This window comes from Equus asinus, chromosome 14, assembly GCF_041296235.1.
Source record: "Equus asinus isolate D_3611 breed Donkey chromosome 14, EquAss-T2T_v2, whole genome shotgun sequence".
NCBI classification, from domain to species: domain Eukaryota; kingdom Metazoa; phylum Chordata; class Mammalia; order Perissodactyla; family Equidae; genus Equus; species Equus asinus.
Genome location: NC_091803.1, coordinates 5,277,123 through 5,296,306, shown reverse-complemented (window position 1 = coordinate 5,296,306; position 19,184 = coordinate 5,277,123). Strand labels below are relative to the sequence as shown.

The following is a 19,184-nucleotide window of genomic DNA, read 5'->3' as shown; positions in this document are numbered from 1 at the left end:
AAAGTTTTCACCTTCTGGACCTATGGAATGACGTCTTATATAAAAGTAATGATAAGCTCCTAAGGTAATGAACTAAGGCACATAATCTCATTTGAGTCAATGAACCCGCGCCAAGTCAACCCTGAGAACAGCATTTAGCCTCCCCTTACCTTCAGGTCTCTGTGTACAATTCCCATGTTATGTATGTAAAATACACCTTCCACCAATTGTTGAAAAATTTTCGTTGCAACACTGGCCATAACATAAGGACCTTGAAGTAAAAAAAAAAAAAAAAAAAGTTTTATTTCTCTAATTTTTTTTACTCATTACATTAACATCTAAATGTTGAACGCATTAAGTTTAACATAACATTCCGATTTTCAACAAAGTTAACAGTCCAAAATGGTTTCAGACTAAAAATTAGCAGGGAGGGCTCCTCAGCTAGCAAAGAAACAATCACAAACTGGCACCCAACAGGTGATGGACTTTGTGTCACCAGAAAGTGAGGACATCTCGCTTCACTCAGAGCCCCTGTATTAATTACTTTGTAAACAATCAGATGTTGTTTACGTCCCCTTCAACCCTTCACATCCTGCGGTTTAATGCTAATAAATCTAAAACCTGGCCACTGTGGATTAAAGACATTATTACAAACAACGGACTATAATTTACTGACAAATGAAATATAATTTACTGACAAATGGCGGGGGGGAATAAATCAATTATTTCGTCCATTAATGTGAGAACATGTGAATTTAGAGAGTGGAGAGATTTTGTAGGACTACAACAAACAAAAACTGATGAACAAAAATAATCCTAGAGTTTTCCAGCCAAGTAAGCTTAGTAATATAATAAGAACTTGGTAGCTCTTCTCTATTCAGTCATTTTAAATCATAAACCTATTGTTTACCTTCAAGCACAAGAACACTCCATGTTCCCTTCTCCTCCTTGAATGAGCCTACAGCTCAAACCTAATCCACTCTCTTTTTTTTTCCTCCCCAAAGCCACAGTACATAGTTGTACATTCTAGCTGTAAGTCCTTCTATACGAGCCGCTGCCACAGCACGGCTGCTAACAGATGAGTGGTATAGTTCTGCAACTGGGAACCGAACCTGGGCCGCCGAAGCAGACAGCACCAAAATTAACAGCTAGACACCATCAGGGCTGGCTCCACACTCTCCTTCCACACTATCTAGCTTATAACTTAGAGATCTCAAGTACTTGAGAAAACAGAAAACTGTGTGTGTGTGTCTGTGTGTGTGTGTCTGTGTGTTTGTGTGTGTGTAAAAACAATGGCTCCACTACCAGCACCTCCACTATGACGCCCCTTCACACTGAAGTGACTAACCTCCTGTCTGGGTAGAAATGCAAGAAGGGCTTTTTGATTTTCACAACTATTCAGAACTACCCTCCTTTGGTCTGTGTCTAATGTGGTTCTCAATTTAACATACCTAACACACCCCAGTGGGGGGCAACTGTTAGAGGCTTCGGTAATCACACGCGGACCGGACCCAGAGAGAACAGTTTCCACTCGCCCAGTGCTACCTCCCTCACACTGCCGGCTCGAATCCTCACAACAGCCCCACAAAATGGGGACGACCCACATTTAACAGGTGAGGAAAAAGACTGAGACCAGTTCCCTAACCTGCCCAAAACCTTATAGCCAGTCAGGACTAGAGCCAGTATTCAAAGGCAGCCGATCACTCAGGGGCTTGCTGGGAACGACTAACATAAAAACGTAATTGATGGAGAGCTATACACAGAGCTAGCATACTACAAAGTTAAAACTTCTCAAAATATTTTTACAAGAAAAATACACATCGTGCTAGCAGTATCATACATATCTTGCCTTCACTGCTTTGACAGGCTTATTGTACCGGATGGTTTAAATCAGAGCTCTCAGCCCGTCCTTCATTAGGGACTCATTGGGCAAAAGGAAGTTTAAAGACTGACTGCATGCAGGACTGCAGTAAACCAGCCTCCTTGCCATAAAGACATCGGCACAGAGCACTACAATGCCCACGCAGCAGGCAGAGCAGCAGTGCCCTTCCCAGGGCACTGAAAAGTCCCCACACACCTGCCACGACGGAACTGAGCAAAGCCTGGCACGTCCTGATTACACGGTAAACAGAGGGGCGTCAAGAAGCCACTGGAGGGCGATGTTACGTTTCTGACTCCACTGGAAGCTAGTCTAAGATTTTGAGTAGGTTAACAGACCTACATTTTAGATCAAATAAAGGGATATAGTATCATCAGAAGTGAAAAGCAAATGACTAACGACGGATATTTAGTTTAGCCTTTATTTAAAAACAGGTCACTTGTGTCCCCTATTTTGATAATCTAATACAGTGAATTTCAACTTTGGCTACACATTAGAATTATCAAGAGAACTTTAAAAAAGATACCAAAGGCTACGCCCTATCCTAAACCAATTATATAAAAAATGACTGGTGTGGTCCTAGACAATGCCCTTTTTAAAAAACAGACTTTATTTTTTAGAACCGTCTTAGATTTACAGAAAAATTGAGAAGACAGTACAGACAGTTCCCACTGACCCCACACCCCGTTTTCCCTATCATTAACATCTGACTTAGCATGGGACGTCGGTCACAGCTAACACGCCAATACTGACACAGTCCACGGCTTATTCAGATTTCCCTGGTTTTTACCTACGGTCCTTTTTCTCTTCGAGGATTCCACCCAGGACACCACATTACATTCAGGTGTCCTGTCTCCTGAGGTTCCTCAGGTCTGTGACAGCTCTCAGACTTCTGTTTACGATGACCTTGACAGTTCTGAGAGGCACCGGGCAGGGATTCTGCAGATCGTCCCTCAGCTGGGAAGTGTCTGACGCTCTCTCAGGATAGGGCTGGGACATGGGTTTCTGGGAGGAAGCCCACAGAGATACAGTGCCCTTCTCGCCACACCTTATCAAGGGCACACCTATCAACACAACTTCGCACTGTCAAGGTTGGCCTTGATCACTGGCTGAGGTGGTGTCTGTCAGGTTTCCCTACTGTAAAGTTCTTCTCATTTATTGACAACATTTATTTTAAAAGTTCCCCAGGTGATTCCAATGTGCAGCCTAAGCTGAGAACCAGTGTTATAATTCAAAAATATTAACCTAACAGAGGATTTCCAGAGGATATATAACTGCAGGGAGGGAGGCACACCTGCATCTTGACGGAGACAAGTTTCACACCACATACCCTTCTATAAGGGTTTCTTTAAAGGTGTTCTGGTTTTTTTGGTAAGAGTACCACATTTTCAAGTTAAAAAAATAAAACAGAACAAGCACGTAAGTTTTTTCCTTAAAAAATTTTTTACAGTCCCCAAATCATTAACCTAAATTCTAGCATAGCACAACTTAAACCAACAAACTACGATCCATCACAGAGAAAATTAACTTCCAAATACCTATGTTGAAATAAGCTAACTGTTTCTTTGGTTTAGAAGAAGTGAATTTTTCCCCACTCCAAAGCAGCTGGAGGCAGAAGGCAGCTCTAACTCCATCCTCATCTCCCAGCCCAGTGCTCGCAGACCCACGCGGTACTTACAAGCAGATTCGTCCACACACTCTCGGCCGCGCCTGTTCCTCTCGGCGATCCAGTCCCACAGCGAGAGCTCACACAGCTGCATCTGGATGTGCAGCATGAGATGGTACTGCACCTGGGGGGACACACCGCTGGCTCCCGACTGCACGATTTGCTCACATTATGCATTTAGTCAACAAATGCTCACTCTAGGCCAAGCATAGGGCTAGGGGCTGAGGACAGAGACGATAGACACAGGCCTGCCCAAGAAGCCCAAAGTCTAGGGAGGGAGACAGAGAAGTAAAGCCATATACAAAATGGTGTGTCATGATCCAGGGGGCCAGGGGTGGGCCCAGCTGGGGTGAGGCAGGTGTCAAACGGCAGGAGCTCTCAAATGTGACACTGAGCCACTGGGCCTGAAACTGTCGGGTCTGCTCACGACGTAAACAGTTTTGACAGCTCAGATAAAGTATCAAAGAATGGCTGTACAGTATTCTACTACTTTATGTGTACCCCAAAGTATATACACACTTTGGCTGGCTTCACACTGCACACACGAGTAACTTGCTCAAGGCGAAGGTAAGCAAAAATGAAGCTCACTGGAGCCCACTCATTTAGGCATTCAGGAGAATTTTCCACATTTCATCAGAGAAATGAAACAATTCTGACTAAAAATCCCTCAGACTCAGCTCCTTGGTACTCAGGTGAATCTGTTCAAAGTTTATGCTTCACATAAAAACACCCTCACAGAGCCACACATTCCTGAACAAGAAGAATTAATTCTGTGTGCGCATATGTAGAAGGCATATCTTTATAATCCCAACTGGACAGATCACATGTAGACCCTGTTAATGTTCACGTCTTTTTAATACTAATACTCAATGCTGGTGACAGTACGTGGAGCCTCACCAGCCTATCAGCGTAACCTTCAGCCAGAGCATGCAGAAAACTGGCTTGGTGATCCTACCAGGACACTCTCCTAAAGCCATGCTCCACAACAGAGGAAATCTTTCTGCATAAATACATTTTTACAGCATGATGCTAATGTCCATCAGAAATAGACTGTGAACAATGCTTCCGACTCCGGGGTACACATACGGGAATACCCAGAGGGGGAACTGACCAGACAGGGAGGCCAGAAGAGGATTTGGGGGCGTCAACTAATTGAAGGTGGGATGACGAAATACAAGGGCTGGATGTCAGGAGGGAACATGGTGGGAGGAAGAGAGTGAACACAGGGCAGAAGCAGAGAGGGAGGAGTGCAAGGTGGGCAGTCGGCGGAGGAAGAGGGAAGGCCACAGCTAATCACAGTCCTTTATATGATCATCATGGGGAAACATTACATCAGCAGGCTGTGGGAAGTACTCTACCTCTGTCTGCCCCAACAAGTTTAACTTTCCTTCAGAAGATTCCTCAGTGGACGTGAAATTCTCTTCTAAGTCTGAATTATGCCTAGGGGGCAGCTGATGCTCAAGAATGGATCTTGAAGACAAATCAGCCAAGCCATTTCCTTGGAGCTCACTGGATAATTCAAATTCACTGTCTCTTGTGATTAAATTGCTGGTGTAGTTCACCAATCTGTTATTCTGATTTTCCACGCCAGATTCTCCAAAGGATTTTTCTTTTTCTGGGGTGAACTCGGCGAAGATAATGGATGAGCCGTTACTTTCATCATTTTTAACATCATACTGATCTCTGGAGGGAAAAAAAAAACAGTAAAGATAAAAATCAATATGAAAAAAGATCCAGAGTAACTCAACAGTTCCTTCAGGTTTCTATGAATCTCGCTGGTAAACTCCTGAAAAAAATGGCATCGAATCTGTCTAGCAGCAACATTTATGTAAAACACTGACAGAAAATATCTAAGAGGAAGAAATAATTTAACACTTTGTAATGAAAATAAGCAAAAAGAAAGTCTAAAACACTCCTGGGCAGCTAGTAGCAAAAAGCGAAGGCAATCAACCCAATGCAGGTGACAGCGGGTAATGTTCTGTGTGTAGAATGCACACAGCAGTCCACATACCTCTCGTCCTCCCGGTCAGAGATCACTTCCAGGGATGGCAACTGAAGAGAAATCCTATCTGCTGAACAAAAACCATAGAAAATCTTCAAGAAGCCCAGTTTTCTAATTTATAGTTAAAGGCAGAGCTAAAATACACCAATAATACTAAATGAGACCTCAGGTCTAAAATGTCATGACTTTCTGGCAAAATACAACACAAGCAGCTTACTCCAATGACTGGCACATTTTAGGAACTCCCAGAAACAGAGCTGTTCCACTACAGCAGGGGTCAGCAGACTTTCTGTAGGGCACCTGAGAGTAAACATTTTAGGGTCTTGGGGCTGGCCCCGTGGCCGGGTGGTTAAGTTCGCACGCTCCGCTGCAGGCGGCCCAGTGTTTGTTTGGTTCAAATCCTGGGCGCGGACATGGCACTGCTCATCAAACCATGCTGAGGCATCGTCCCACATGCCACAACTAGAAGGCCCACAGCGAAGAATATACAACTATGCACCGGGGTGCTTTGGGGAGAAAAAGGAAAAAAATAAAATCTTAAAAAAAAAAAAATTTAGGGTCTTGGGGCCCTATGGGACTCTGCTGCAACTATGAAGGCTGCCGCTGCAGAGCAAAAGCAGCCACGGACAATACATACGAACGAGCCTCTGTTCTAAGAAGCTTTATTTATTGACGCTGAAATGTGAATTTCATAAAATTTTCACAAAATATTAATCTTCTGAGTCCTTTTAACTATTTAAAAATGTACAAACACATTCTCAGCTTGTGGGATGCATAAAAATAGGCGTGGGCCAGATTTGGCCCCCTGGCTAAAGTCCGCCGGCCCTTCAACTATACCATCAAAAATGGCTTACCTTGCGTTTGGGCCACGTGCACATGTTCTATCCAAGCGGTGTGATAGCCGACGATATTAGGATGCTGGAGCCCCGCCAGCACCTTCACTTCCCGGAGTACCTAAAGAAGAAACACACTCAGTTCTGGCTTTTACTGATAATTTGTTACACGTTCATGGTCCCAAATACTACCTTGTTCCAGAGCAAAATAACAAAAAGCCGTCTGCCCAAAAAATCTAAACTATGTTAAGATAATGGGAATATTTTTGTGAGAGACAAATAGCAATTGTTATAGCAACTAAATAGCTTACGTGCATACAGCACTTCCTACTTCTCATAGCTCATTTATAATCATTCTCTCATTTGATGCCTATGAGGAAGTCCAGTCCTCCAAGGTAAATGAAACCCCTGTTGTCAGCACTATTTCAAAGCCGGGAGACAGAAGCGGCTTAGAGGACTAGGTCATTTGCCCGGGACCACATGGCATGTCAGGGAGAAGACTGGGATCCGAATTCAGCTCACGTTTTTTTCATAACAAGTTGTATTGTATGTGAATAATTTACCTAAAAAATTAATTTCCCCAGCAATGACCCTGAAATATGGTCAATCTGAAGTAGCTTAAAAAAAAAAATTAAGTCAAATAAAAATTTAGTTTTGATGTTTATTTTACTGTCCCCATTCTTAGTAAACTGGCAATCCATACCACCATTTGCCAAATATATACACACATAAACATGTAACTCTTTCAAAAGGACCTAAATACTCAATTTTTCAAAACAAATAAATTTTTTAAATCATACCTTCATGCAATCTGTTTTAGTTGCACCTTTAATCAGGATTTTTTTAATTGCATAATACTGACCATCTAATTTATTCCTGACCTAAAAAGTAGAGGAAAAGACAAAGTATATTGTGCCATTAAATTCCAGCTGAATAAAGAAACTGTTGCCAATCTTTTTTTTCCTCCCCAAATCCCCCCAGTACATAGTTGTATATTTTAGTTGTGGGTCCTTCTAAGTGTGGCATGTGGGACGCCGCATCACCATGGTCTGATGAGCAGCGCCATGTCTGCACTCAAGATCCAAACCAGCGAAACCCTGGGCTGCCAAAGTGGAGCGTGGGAACTTAACCACTCAGCCACAGGGCTGGCCCCAGTAATACATTTTTAATAAAAATTAACTAGAGAACAAAAACTCAAAGTTTCCAGAATCCACCTAAACTACCAATGTAGTTAGGAAAAAACGTGAACCTGCCCCCTTCCCTATAAAAGACAAATCTCACTGAAAAGTAAATATTTATGATTTCTAGGAACTTTCCTTTCAGCACTTTAAATAACATTAATGAAAACAACTTCTCAAAATACATTTATTTGAGTAGTAGGTCAAACAACCTTGTACACTCTTCCGTAGCCACCTTTTCCTAAGACCGCAAGCTCTTCAAATTCATTTAAGTAACGTGACGTTTGCGCTTCAAAGGCTATTTCCCTTGACCTGAAAGTTGAATACAAACAGTCAACCAATGTGACAACAGGAGAGAATCAAAATGTCTTTGGATGGTCCATGCTCACCGTACTACCAACCGGCCAAACCTCTTAATCAGGACATTGTGGAAATTCGGAAAGGATGACCTAAAACGAAACTTTTCTTTCTCTCTAAAGAAAACATTCGCTCAGCAAATCAAGAGTGCAATAACGATAGCAAAGGGATCATGAATCTAATTTAAGTATTTTACCAGTAATTAGTATTTCACTAAGAAATTAGCGTCGAAGTTTTAGAGCAGGAATCCTAAGGATGAGTAACAGGCAGCCGTGGATTAGCTGAGCTCAGCAATAAATTTACTTATATTTCTTAAGGATTCAGACCAGTTACAGATTTTAAAATTAGCATTTCCCACATACAGCTGAAATTCAACGGTGTGCCCCCGACCCAGCCTGGATAGCAGTAGCCTGAATTAAGGGTGAGGCTGACGGAACCCACACTGAACGGGCAGCAGGGGATCAAAGAGGATGGAGTGACAAGTAAAGCAAATCGTGGAGCAGTAATTAACTGCTGAGAACAAAGTTCTTAATCTTCATAAAACACCCTAAGTACATTATTTTTTCACCTCAATACTAAATTTCTGATTAATTCAGGATAAATTCTTAATCCTGATTGCTTTTGGATAGTTTGTATAATCTCTGTATAATCAAGAAAGTATTTAACACATACCTGATCTTCTGGATATGAGAATTATCCTCACAAGGATCCTAAAAGCAAAGAGTTACTTTTAAAAAGCGTTTTAAAAATTTCAGGGAATAAGGAATCTATCAAAATTCAATGTCATGTGAATAGTCCCAAATGCTCAGACAACATTAGGACAAAAAAAACAAAAATCACCCAATGGCTTTTTCAATATTACTTAAGAGCTTACAAGGGAAACTATTTCTCTCTTAACCAAAAGATCACTACCAAAAGAGCGGTATTCTTGCTATCCACTGAGAAAGCTGAGTGTTTACCAAGGAGCTCCATCAGCAAACAACGTTGACTTTATCTTCAAAATATATGCAGGAACTGACCGCTTCTCACACCTCCACTGCTACCACCCATGCCGAGCCCCCATCACCTCTCGCCTGTACGACTGCGCTGTCTCCCCGCTTCTGCCCCTGCTCTCCTCCGTCTACTCTCAACACAGGAGCTGGTGCGATCCCACTAAAAGCTGAGTCAGATTATGTTGCTCCTCTGCTCAAAATCCTGCAGTGCTTCCCATCTTAAACTCTGAGCAAAAACCAAAGATGTTAAAATGGTCTCAGTTCCTACTCCATCTGTCTGTCTCGCTGCACTCCTTGCCCCTCCTCTCCCACCCTCTCCCCTTGCTTACTCTAGTCCAGCCAAAGCCTGCCTGTCAGCTTCCCAAACAGGCCAAGCACCCTGTGACCTCAGGGCCCTTGCAGTTATGGTTCCTCTGCCTGGAATGCCTTCCCTCCTCATTCTCTCAACTTCGGCTCCCAACTTAAACGACACCAACACCGTCTCAGGGAGGCCCTCCTGGCAACCTGCTACATAAAATTCACACATCTTCTAAGGCCATTCTCTGCTTTAGGTTTCTCTTTAACACTTACAACCATCTAACACTCTACATGTATTTTTTCTCTTCTATTGTTTACCGCCCCTCATCAGAACATAAGCTCCGTGAGGGGAGAGATTTCTGTCTGTTTTGTTCAGTTCTTGAACCCCAGCACTTACAAGAGAGCCTAACACGTGCTTGTCATTCAGTGAACATTTGCTGAATAAGCAAATTAAAGTTTACATTCTTACGAAGCTGTTGTATAACCAGGATTTCACAATGCTTTAAAACAGAGTTCTCTTGAACTTAGTGTCTTGTCATACATGAAGGACACTGTTTAGCGCTCACCTGACGAACTCTCTCCTTAGCCGACCTCATCAAATGGGTGATGGCCCTGTTGTGATGTAGCCTCAGGGAGCTGAACTCGTCACTGCAAGTGAAGGAAGACAGCAGGCCCATCTTGATGAAGGTCTGACAAAGTACTAGAAAGAGAATACGAAAAACGATTATGAGAAAGGCCATCAATATAATGGCAATTATAAAGAGTAGACAGAAAACAAAGAGCAATAATAGCCTCCGGAAAAAAAATAGCTCTATAATAAAAAAAGTTATGTTTATGCACACATTACAACTTGGGGATTGAGTCTCTAAAAGAGAAGGAACAGGTGGTACCCTCAGTGATCAGGAGCACATCCATAATTACCTATCTGATGCTTAAGAGTCATTTGTCCACCATGTCTGATCAATCAGTAAAGTACTAAGCTGCATTTTTTGAAAAGGCAAGAAAAAACGTAACCACAGCAGTCTTCCAACATTCAAACACATTACACTTTGCTGACAGACAACAAGATGAGATAATAAAGGCAGAAGTGGAAGCAAATTATCAGAACTGACAACAAAAGTGAACAGTAACTGTTGTTTTCGATTACAGAGTATCTTTAACCAATATACAAAGAGCACATAAGAGGTGCGCATAGACCAAATGCCAGGTGGAAAGTCAAGTCTGAAGTCACAATTCCAGGCTTCTCAGAAAAAGAAGTTCCTACAAAAGTGTTAGGTTTTTACTCGTTCAAGGAATACAAACACCATAGAGAATATTCTTTCTATATGGAAAACTGTCCATTTGATTATCAACTAACTCAATCTCATCAAAAACATTTAAATATATGTTGTTTAAAAGTTGAGTCATCTAAAAAGGACGTATACAAGCAATTCAAACATATCTTAAAATCAGCAAGATTCACAGATTTGCTTTAATTAGGAGCAAGAGTACTATATATTATCAGCTTTTCTAGATAATGAGCCCAATACAATAATCCCCAGGTACCAATGCTCTGGAACCTAAAGAACAGTCCCTTTTGTATAACCCACCTCCCCACCACATATTCAGGAAAACAATAAGTACACACTGTACAAATAATATTTACCATTTTTCACGTCCCATCAAGTTCACCAAAACAATCGACCTTTAACTAAAAATATTACATTCTAAGATCACATAAAAGCATCTATAAGTTTGAGGATTTCCAACACCAAACAAGACTTAGAAAGACTTCTTTTGTAGAAATGACCCTTAGAATCTGTGGTTGGAATTATTCAAGAGGCCACAATGGTCTCCATGATGAGCTGAACCAGAAATGCCATAATCTCTAATTCTGCTCACTTTTGTGCTCAAGTTTCTCATACAGATAACTCATAGCAGGAATGAACTCAAACATTCTCAACAATTGTGGTATAAGAAGAAATATATTTAGTCTTCGTCTCTGGTTTCTGGCACGCAGCTCCTAAAACACTTGTTATTTCCCAAGTAATAGGGGTGCTAGGAGCATTTTTTCTTGTAATATTTGGACTTTGACCTCAGATCCTGACACAAGAGCTTTTAAAACCACTTGAAATCTCCAGAGTGAGAAGAGTGTCTTTTTGAGACAAAATCATCCCATTCACAACAACATGGATGGACATCAAGGGTGAGATGTTAAACAAAATAAGCCAGAGAAAGACAAACACCACATGGTTTCACTCATATGTGGAAGATAACAAACACACGGATAAGGAGAGCAGATCAGTGGTTACCAGAGGGGAAGAGGGTTGGAGGGTGGCCGAAAGGGGTAAAGGGGCATATATATATATGGTGGTGGATAAAAATTAGACTATTGGTGGTAAGCACAATGCAGTCTATACAGAAACTGATAAAGAATAATGTAAACCTGAAATTACACAATGTTATAAACCAATATGACCTCAATAAAATATTTCTCTAAAGTGTCTTTTTGTATGCTAATGAGATGACTGGTAGCTGGGGTCCCCTAGAGAGCTTCAGGATGGGGCTGGTCACCAGAAACACCAAGCCACGATTAGAAGCTTAGAAGTTTCAGCTCTACCCCCAATCCTCCGGGGAGGGGAGAAGGGCTGGAGATCAAGAGTCAATAATCGATCATGCCAACGTGATGAAGCCTCCAGAAAAATCCCTAAACTACACGGTTCAGAGAGTTCAGGGTTGTGAACACATCCACATGCTGGGAGAGTGGTGTACCCCAACTCCACAAGGACAGAAGCTCCTGCGCTCTGGACCCTACCCTATGTGCCTCCCCACCTGGCTATCCATCTGTCTCCTTTATCATATCCTTATTACATAATAAACAGATATGCCTAAGTGTCTCCCTGAGTACTGGGAGCCGTTTTAGCGAAATTATCAGACCTGAGGAGGGGGTAGTGGAAATCCCCAATTTGTAGCCAAGACGGACACAGGTGTGGGTAACCTAAGGACTCTGGGGACCCATTACTTGCCACCGGCATCTGAAATGAGGGCAGCCTTGTGGGACTGAGCCCCTAACTGTGGGATCTGACACTAACTCCAGGTAGACAGTGTCAGCACTGAATTAAGCGTAGGATGCTCAGCATCAGAGAACTGGTCGGTGTGGGGAAAAACCTCATATTTGGCATCAGAAGTATTCAGTGTGTAGAAAAAAACAGTTCCCTATTCGACAACACAACACATAACTTTTCCAGGGCTCTGGTCAAGAATTGGTTCAGAATGAAGATCTGTGATTTTTGTTTACCTGCTCACCAACTACACCATAACAGATCTTCAAAAATTAAATGAATTATGTCATAAATACAAAAGAACGACCTTTTATTTATGTAAATACCCACAATTTGATGGGTGTTAACCTTTTGGGGTCCCCAGTGATTATATTCCTAGGGCATTACCTATAGGAAAATATAAAATGAATTTACGAAATGTGGATTATTAATACTTATTTCAAATTTTCATACACTAGCTGTTTCTCAGACCCGCAGCATTAAACAATATAGTACTTTTACAAGTTTTATTTGGCAACATGTACTCTTACTAACATTTAAACACCTGTCTTGAACGAAGTGGGTTTGGTTCGTGCACATGGCTAAGGTGCTCCAGCAAAGAAACAAGCAGCAGTTGGTTTGCAACAGCAAAGGGGAAAGCCGGCTGTTGCAGGGGTCCTCGGAACACCCGGAGCTCCGCTGGGACATCGGACTCTGAAAATCAGAAAAGGGAAAAACGTTAATAAACGGGAAACATATCCCATAACAACAAAACGGCATGTTCTAATTAAGGAAATACAAAGTATTGAAACTTAAGGAAATTAAAAACAAACAGTAGTTAAGCTGAGTGCGGTTGATCTAATTTCTGGAAGTGAGTTTTGAGTAGAATTCCAGACGCTGGAGGACTACCAGAAAGACATCACTGGGGGAGTGGAGAAAGTTTGGGTAGTAATGGTGTTGTAATCGTGTGTGCAAAGGTAGAAATAAATAAGTATTCAAGCAAGCGGGAACAGGATGACTCCCTTCCTTCGAGAGAACAGACAAGTCCCAGGAGTAAAGAAAGAAGTTTGGTAGAGGAGAACGGAAAAGGGAGGAAGGATGGAAGCTCTACTCTGAGCATGTGCTATGCACACACCAGGTGTTTAATACGCACAATTTCACTTAATCCTCACAAAGGAGTAAAAGGTGAGGATTACCATTCTCATTCTACAGATGAGAACACTGATCTCGGGGAGAGCTCAAGGAACTTAAAGCAGGCAGATCAGACTAACTCCCAAGTCCATCCTGTTTCCACTATACAAGACCAAGGAGACAGTCAAGCTGGCACTTCAAAGCTGAAGCTCCTAAGTTCTCACTCCTTGTTCACTTAACATATTAAACAGGCCAAAAACACAATGAGAAAAAAATGTTTTGAGGAAACTTCTGGAAATGTGTGACAGGTAGCCTGGAAGGAGGCATGTAACAGTCAACAAGAAGTTAGGATGATCCCACAAAAGGAGGTAAGTGACAGAAACAGGGAGGAAAGAATGGATCCCAGAGATATCAAGAAAGAAATCACTGGCCAAGATTTAAACCCCCAGCAAAGGGAGGATGGAGGTGTCAATGAGTAAAAACTGGTAAGAGAGGCTGTCAGAGGAAGGACGAGAGCTAATGAACCACCCAACAGGAAACGCCCTGCAGAAACTGGGACCATATATCCTATACCTGCTGACATCAGCCCCATTTCAAATCGTCTATTCTACTCTCCTCTAGAAAGTACTAAGGGTTCTGGAAGAGCCAAAGTTCTCAAATCCAGACTTCATTCACCAGTTTCCTCTCTGGCCCGTAGAAAGACCTGCATGTATGGACATGTGCTATGCATTTTAAATGAACGCTTATTGTCTGAGTACAGAAAAGAAAAAGAATGAAAAACGTGGCCATGTAAAAACTTCTCCACGGAAAGATATCTTAAAGTTAAAATATGAATCACAAAATCAGGTACAGTACGTTTAAGTGTACAAAATATGACAAGAAAAAGAAAAGGTAGTAAAATGTATAGAGAGCTCTCACAAGCTGAGAAGAAGATGAAACACAATTAAAATTCAAATAGGTTTGGGGCTGGCCCCGTGGCCGAGTGGTTGAGTTCGCGCGCTCCGCTGCAGGCGGCCCAGTGTTTCGTTGGTTCGAATCCTGGGCGCGGACATGGCACTGCTCATCAAACCACGCTGAGGCAGTGTCCCACGTGCCACGACTAGAAGGACCCACAACGAAGAATATACAACTATGTACCGGGGGGCTTTGGGGAGAAAAAGGAAAAAATAAAATCTTAAAAAAAATTCAAATAGGTTTAACATAACTAGTAACTAATGACACGCATTTTTAAATAACTACAGCACCAGAGTTTGCCACCAGACTGGTAACTATTTAAAACCTGGAATACTTGGTATTGTTAAGGACACAGAAGAGTAGACATTTTCAAATACAAGGGAGTAGAAGTGTTTGCGACCTTTGGCAACACACTGTAGAATTTAAAATGTGAAACCTCCATCAGGAATTCTAGTTTTGGAAATACATACCAAGAATATAACTAAACAAGTTACAACAGATATATATGTACAAGATGTTCAGCATAATATTTAAAATACTGAAAATGTGTTAAGTTATAACATAGAATACTATACAGCTGTTAGAAATGATGCTGTATAGAAAGATAATCACAAATAGTTCATCATCAAGCCAAAGAAGCAGGCTATAAACAGTAATACTAACAAAAGAGAGGTAAGATAGACAGTTTCATATATTCGAGATAGACAGTTTCATACAAAACAACACAATCTTTCTGGTCATCATTTTAGCAAAATCTATCAAGACATTTTTTTTCAAATGTACTTCTTTAACCCAGCAAATCCTACTTCTGTGGATCTATTCTAAAGAAATAATCAGACAGTAACAAAGATCTATGTATATAGATGTCAAACATTATTATTTCTAATGGTAAAAAAAAAAAACCTATTTTCCAAGAATAGAACAAAGACCAAATAAATGCTAGTATGGAATGTGACAGTCATTTTAAGAAACATTTAAGAACAATGTTTTTAAAGGCTAATTCATCACAAGAAAACACTAATACGACATTTAAAAAGCAGAACATAAAAAAATAAATAAAAAGCAGAACGTAAAATGTTTATCCTACTACTATGACCACAACTTTAAAACGTTTATTTTATAGCTATATACATATACACACACAAAAAGAATGGAAAGAACAAAACAGACACAACCTCTGCCCCTCAGTTTTCAATAATATATTGAGAGAATCTGTAAAAGGAATGAAATTACAGCGAACATGCCCTTTTAGTCTACCTGGCACACAGCAGCTCTCAGTAAATATTTGCAAATGAATGAGTCCCATTGTTAGCAGTGAGCTCTCCGCTGGAAAGTGCGCACAGGTGACTTTCCCTCTTTTTCCTTTACTCCTTAAGTTTCTGTGAATGATCTCTCTAAATTTTTATCTTATTTGGATAAAATCAGAGAGAAATCTTTAATCCACTCATGATACTTTTCTTTGACAAATAGTTTTAAAGGCAAACTTCATCAAGTAAGTAGTCTCTAGCTAGGCCAAAACATAAACAGTAACCTCTAGGTGATAAGATTACGATTTTTAAATTTTCTTTTCGAGGCTTTTCGATATTTTCAACATATTCTGTAATATCAAAAAAAATTTTTTATATACTGATTTGTTAACAGTGGTGAGATTATAGTTAGGAGGGTTTTCTGCTTCTTTATATCCTTATACTTTCCTATTCTCTATAGTAAGAAAATTTCAGTTTTTAATAAGAAAAAAAGAATGGTTGGTCAGTGGAGTCAAATGAACCTAATAAATCAAGAAAATGACAACTTTAAAAAGACCAATGAGGGGCCAGCCCGGTGGCATAGCGAGGGGTTAAGTGCGAACGTTTCGCTTTGGCGGCCCAGGGTTCGCCAGTTCGGATGCCGGGTGCAGACATGGCACTGCTTGGCAAACCATGCTGTGGCAGGCGTCCCACATATAAAGTAGAGGAAGATGGGCACGGATGTTAGCTCAGGGCCAGTCTTCCTCAGCAAAAAGAGGAGGACTGGCAGCAGATGTTAGCTCACGGCTAATCTTCCTCAAAAAAAAAAAAAAAGACCAGTGAATAGACACTCTAATGCAGAAAGGAGTAGCATTGAAAGGAAAAGAAGGCTGAAAGTTAAAGTTTCCCATTTCACAGTTCTAGTCATGAGCAGAAAAGGAAAGTGGCTAAAAGGAAAGATGAAGTGAAGTCCTCTCATAAAAGAATAAGAAATAAGACACAGATCTTAGGCAAATTACAGTTCTAGACTTCTGCCAAGTACGAGAGGAGCAGATAAACAGGAAAGGGATCACCTCATTCAGTCCCCTCAGGAAAGCAGGATCCAAGTCGTCCATTATTGAATGAAAGAGGAACCTGGAGGATTAATCGAGGCAAAAATTCTGAAAAACTTGCGTCAGATGAAAGAAGAAAAACTAATGAGTCTGACAATGGGCTGACTGTTGGCCCTCCTTTTAATGCAGGCTGTTCCACAGGAAAAGCAAACAAACAGAGAGATCAAAGGCTGATGCTGGCCCTAGGAGAAACCCTATACAATAAATTGAAGAACAAAGGTTTTAGAGTTACAACTGCCTTTTGAATTTTCTGACTGTACCATTAAGTGTCAGAGTGACTCCTCACGCCATACGGACGACCTTTCAGAAGTCATTCAACTAGTCTGTTTTTACGTCTACTAAAAATGAAACCACATTTTTCACAGATCTTACTTTTCACATAAAAAGATAAGTTATGTCTAGACATCCTGAGCCTCTTTGGCAGAAAAGGCAGTATGTAAACACAACAGTCTTATTAGTAATCTAGGAGAAGGAAATTTTTCAAAGCTTATCTACGATTACTCCCTTCAAGAATAATCTTTAGTTTGCAGAAAACCTTATCACAACGTTACAAAAAACACAGACTTGCATGTTTGCAGCTGGGACGTTTCCTATGACATAATACTTTGCATACTACTGAGCACTATAACAGACCACCTTACGTGTGGAAAAAATCAGTTTGTCCATTAAAAAAGTTATGTTACAACTGTCCTCTGTTAATGGCCTACTTAAATTACCACCACAGTCTGCTTTTGTCCCCCTTTCGGGTCAGGAATTACAGGTAATATTAGGGACGAAAATTGAAGAACTTAACAAATTAAAAACCTTTTCAACCCACCTTGCACCTTTAAATCCGCTGCAACATGTTAATATTTATTTCATGCTTCAACTGAATGTGTATTCTCTGTAACCATCCTATTCGAACTACCATACAGTAAAAACCTCCTGAATCAATGTCTTCATTCTTGACAGCATAATTTAACTTTTAAAATTGCCCAAACACCTGGTAGCAATTAAAGAGCCTATTGCGCTTTCAATAAGATATTGGATACTTTGAACTGGTTAGAGTCAACGTTTTAAGTACCTCTCGCTTTACGCTCAGTAACCTGACTGCCCTATGCCATATCTCCTGATAACCAAAGGCTCAAAAAACCTGGGGCATTTTTTTTTTTTTTTAAACCGAAGAGGGTGATTTCCGCACTGCCTCGGTATAAGGAGTCTCTAGCTACCCCATCAGTGAAGCAAAAGACGAGAGAAGCTACAAATCAAAACTCTTAACCCAAACCGTTGAGCGCACAGGGCCTGCCAAGTCCCATTCAAGTACTTTGCAAAGCTCATGCTCCTCGCAAATCCACAGGGCTTGGCAGCTGGAAAGCAGCCGAGGGAAGTCTCAGCACATCCGCGCAGAGGAAACCAAACGAGAAATGTAAACAAACGAGCCAGTCGCAGACACTCGTTTCAACAAATGTGGAGCTTAGCCGCCGCCCCACCCCATCCCATCCCACCCCACCCCCGCCCCGGTTCAAGCCCAGATCCAGCCGAATTTGCCCAGGTCCCGAGGCAACCTCGCTGCTGCCCTGCACACCCAGGAAGGAAATTGATGGGGGCAGGGGGAGGATGCCGCGGCATTCCGGTCCCTCACCATCATACTTGGGGTCCGAGCCCTCGGCCGGGAAGTCGATGGCAGGTGGCGCAGGCACAGCCCCCGCCCCGTCGCCCTCCGCCTCGCCCTCCTGGGCTCCAGAGCTGCCCCCGAGCATCGCCCGCCGCGCGCGGGCCGCAGCCCAGCCCGCCCGCTAACCCAGCGCCGCACGGCTCCGCTCCTACAGCGATCGCTACCGAATCCGGAAGTAGCCCCTCGCGAGGCGGAAGGCCCGCCCCTGCCTCCCGCGCGCCTCTGTCGGGGGCGGGCCAACCGCAGGCTCCGCCCCTTTCCCCCTCCGGGAGGGAGGGGTGGATGGGCGGGTCCGGCGAGGGCGCATGCGCCCTGGTGGGCTGGTCCCCGGGCGGCGGGCAGCGAGTCTTGCAGGGCGTGGTGTGGACCGGGCTGGGTGAGCCCTGCGACGGCTGGACCCCACCTTGCGCCCCTGGCCGCGCTTCTCCGCTGTCCTCAGGCCTCAGTACCCGCGGATGAGTCAGCGCTCACATCTCACGCCAAGACTCGGGTGCCAGTGAAAGAACGGGGCGTCTGCAGAGATTCTAATCCAAATGTCTACTTTTTGCGGATACAGCAGTGACTATTTGTCATTTGTTTTTCAAAAAAAAAAAAAGAGCATCTACAAGAGCCGTCTCAACGAAAACTGAACCTATTCTGCTATTCTGGTCAACTGTTCAACCACAACAAAATGGGAAATGCCAACTAGAAAGTCCAAAGTGAATGCAGTCTAACAAAAATCTCGCTGGTTCTGAGACGGAGCATTCAACAGAAATGATTTCGAACCTGAGGCAGCCTTTTCCCAGTGCCCTCATGGTCACACTAGATCAACTGTTATTTGAAGCCCTTAGCTTCAAAAATCCTCCCTCTTTGCCCTCTGGAGATGTCTCTGATGACTTGGTTGCCAACCTAATGTTGGAAATAA

At 42.2% G+C, this 19,184-nt stretch overlaps 1 protein-coding gene across 2 annotated transcripts in view; it reads right to left on the bottom strand.

The window, feature by feature from the left end:
- EIF2AK1 (eukaryotic translation initiation factor 2 alpha kinase 1) overlaps window positions 1-18,467 on the bottom strand; it is a 28,644-nt gene extending 10,177 nt beyond the window's left edge. The window contains exons 1-11 of one of the 2 annotated variants that reach the window (XM_014856007.3): window positions 18,248-18,467; window positions 12,759-12,917; window positions 9,750-9,883; window positions 8,567-8,604; window positions 7,750-7,849; window positions 7,160-7,240; window positions 6,381-6,480; window positions 5,536-5,596; window positions 4,883-5,207; window positions 3,537-3,648; window positions 150-250 (exon numbers count right to left, since the gene is read on the bottom strand). In XM_014856007.3, the coding sequence (XP_014711493.1) occupies window positions 150-250; window positions 3,537-3,648; window positions 4,883-5,207; window positions 5,536-5,596; window positions 6,381-6,480; window positions 7,160-7,240; window positions 7,750-7,849; window positions 8,567-8,604; window positions 9,750-9,883; window positions 12,759-12,917; window positions 18,248-18,365 (1,329 nt within the window). In that variant the 5' untranslated portion in view covers window positions 18,366-18,467. The remainder of the gene's footprint in view (window positions 1-149; window positions 251-3,536; window positions 3,649-4,882; window positions 5,208-5,535; window positions 5,597-6,380; window positions 6,481-7,159; window positions 7,241-7,749; window positions 7,850-8,566; window positions 8,605-9,749; window positions 9,884-12,758; window positions 12,918-18,247) is intronic. The other variant, XM_014856008.3, reaches the window with a different exon arrangement.
- Between the last annotated feature and the right edge of the window lie 717 nt (window positions 18,468-19,184).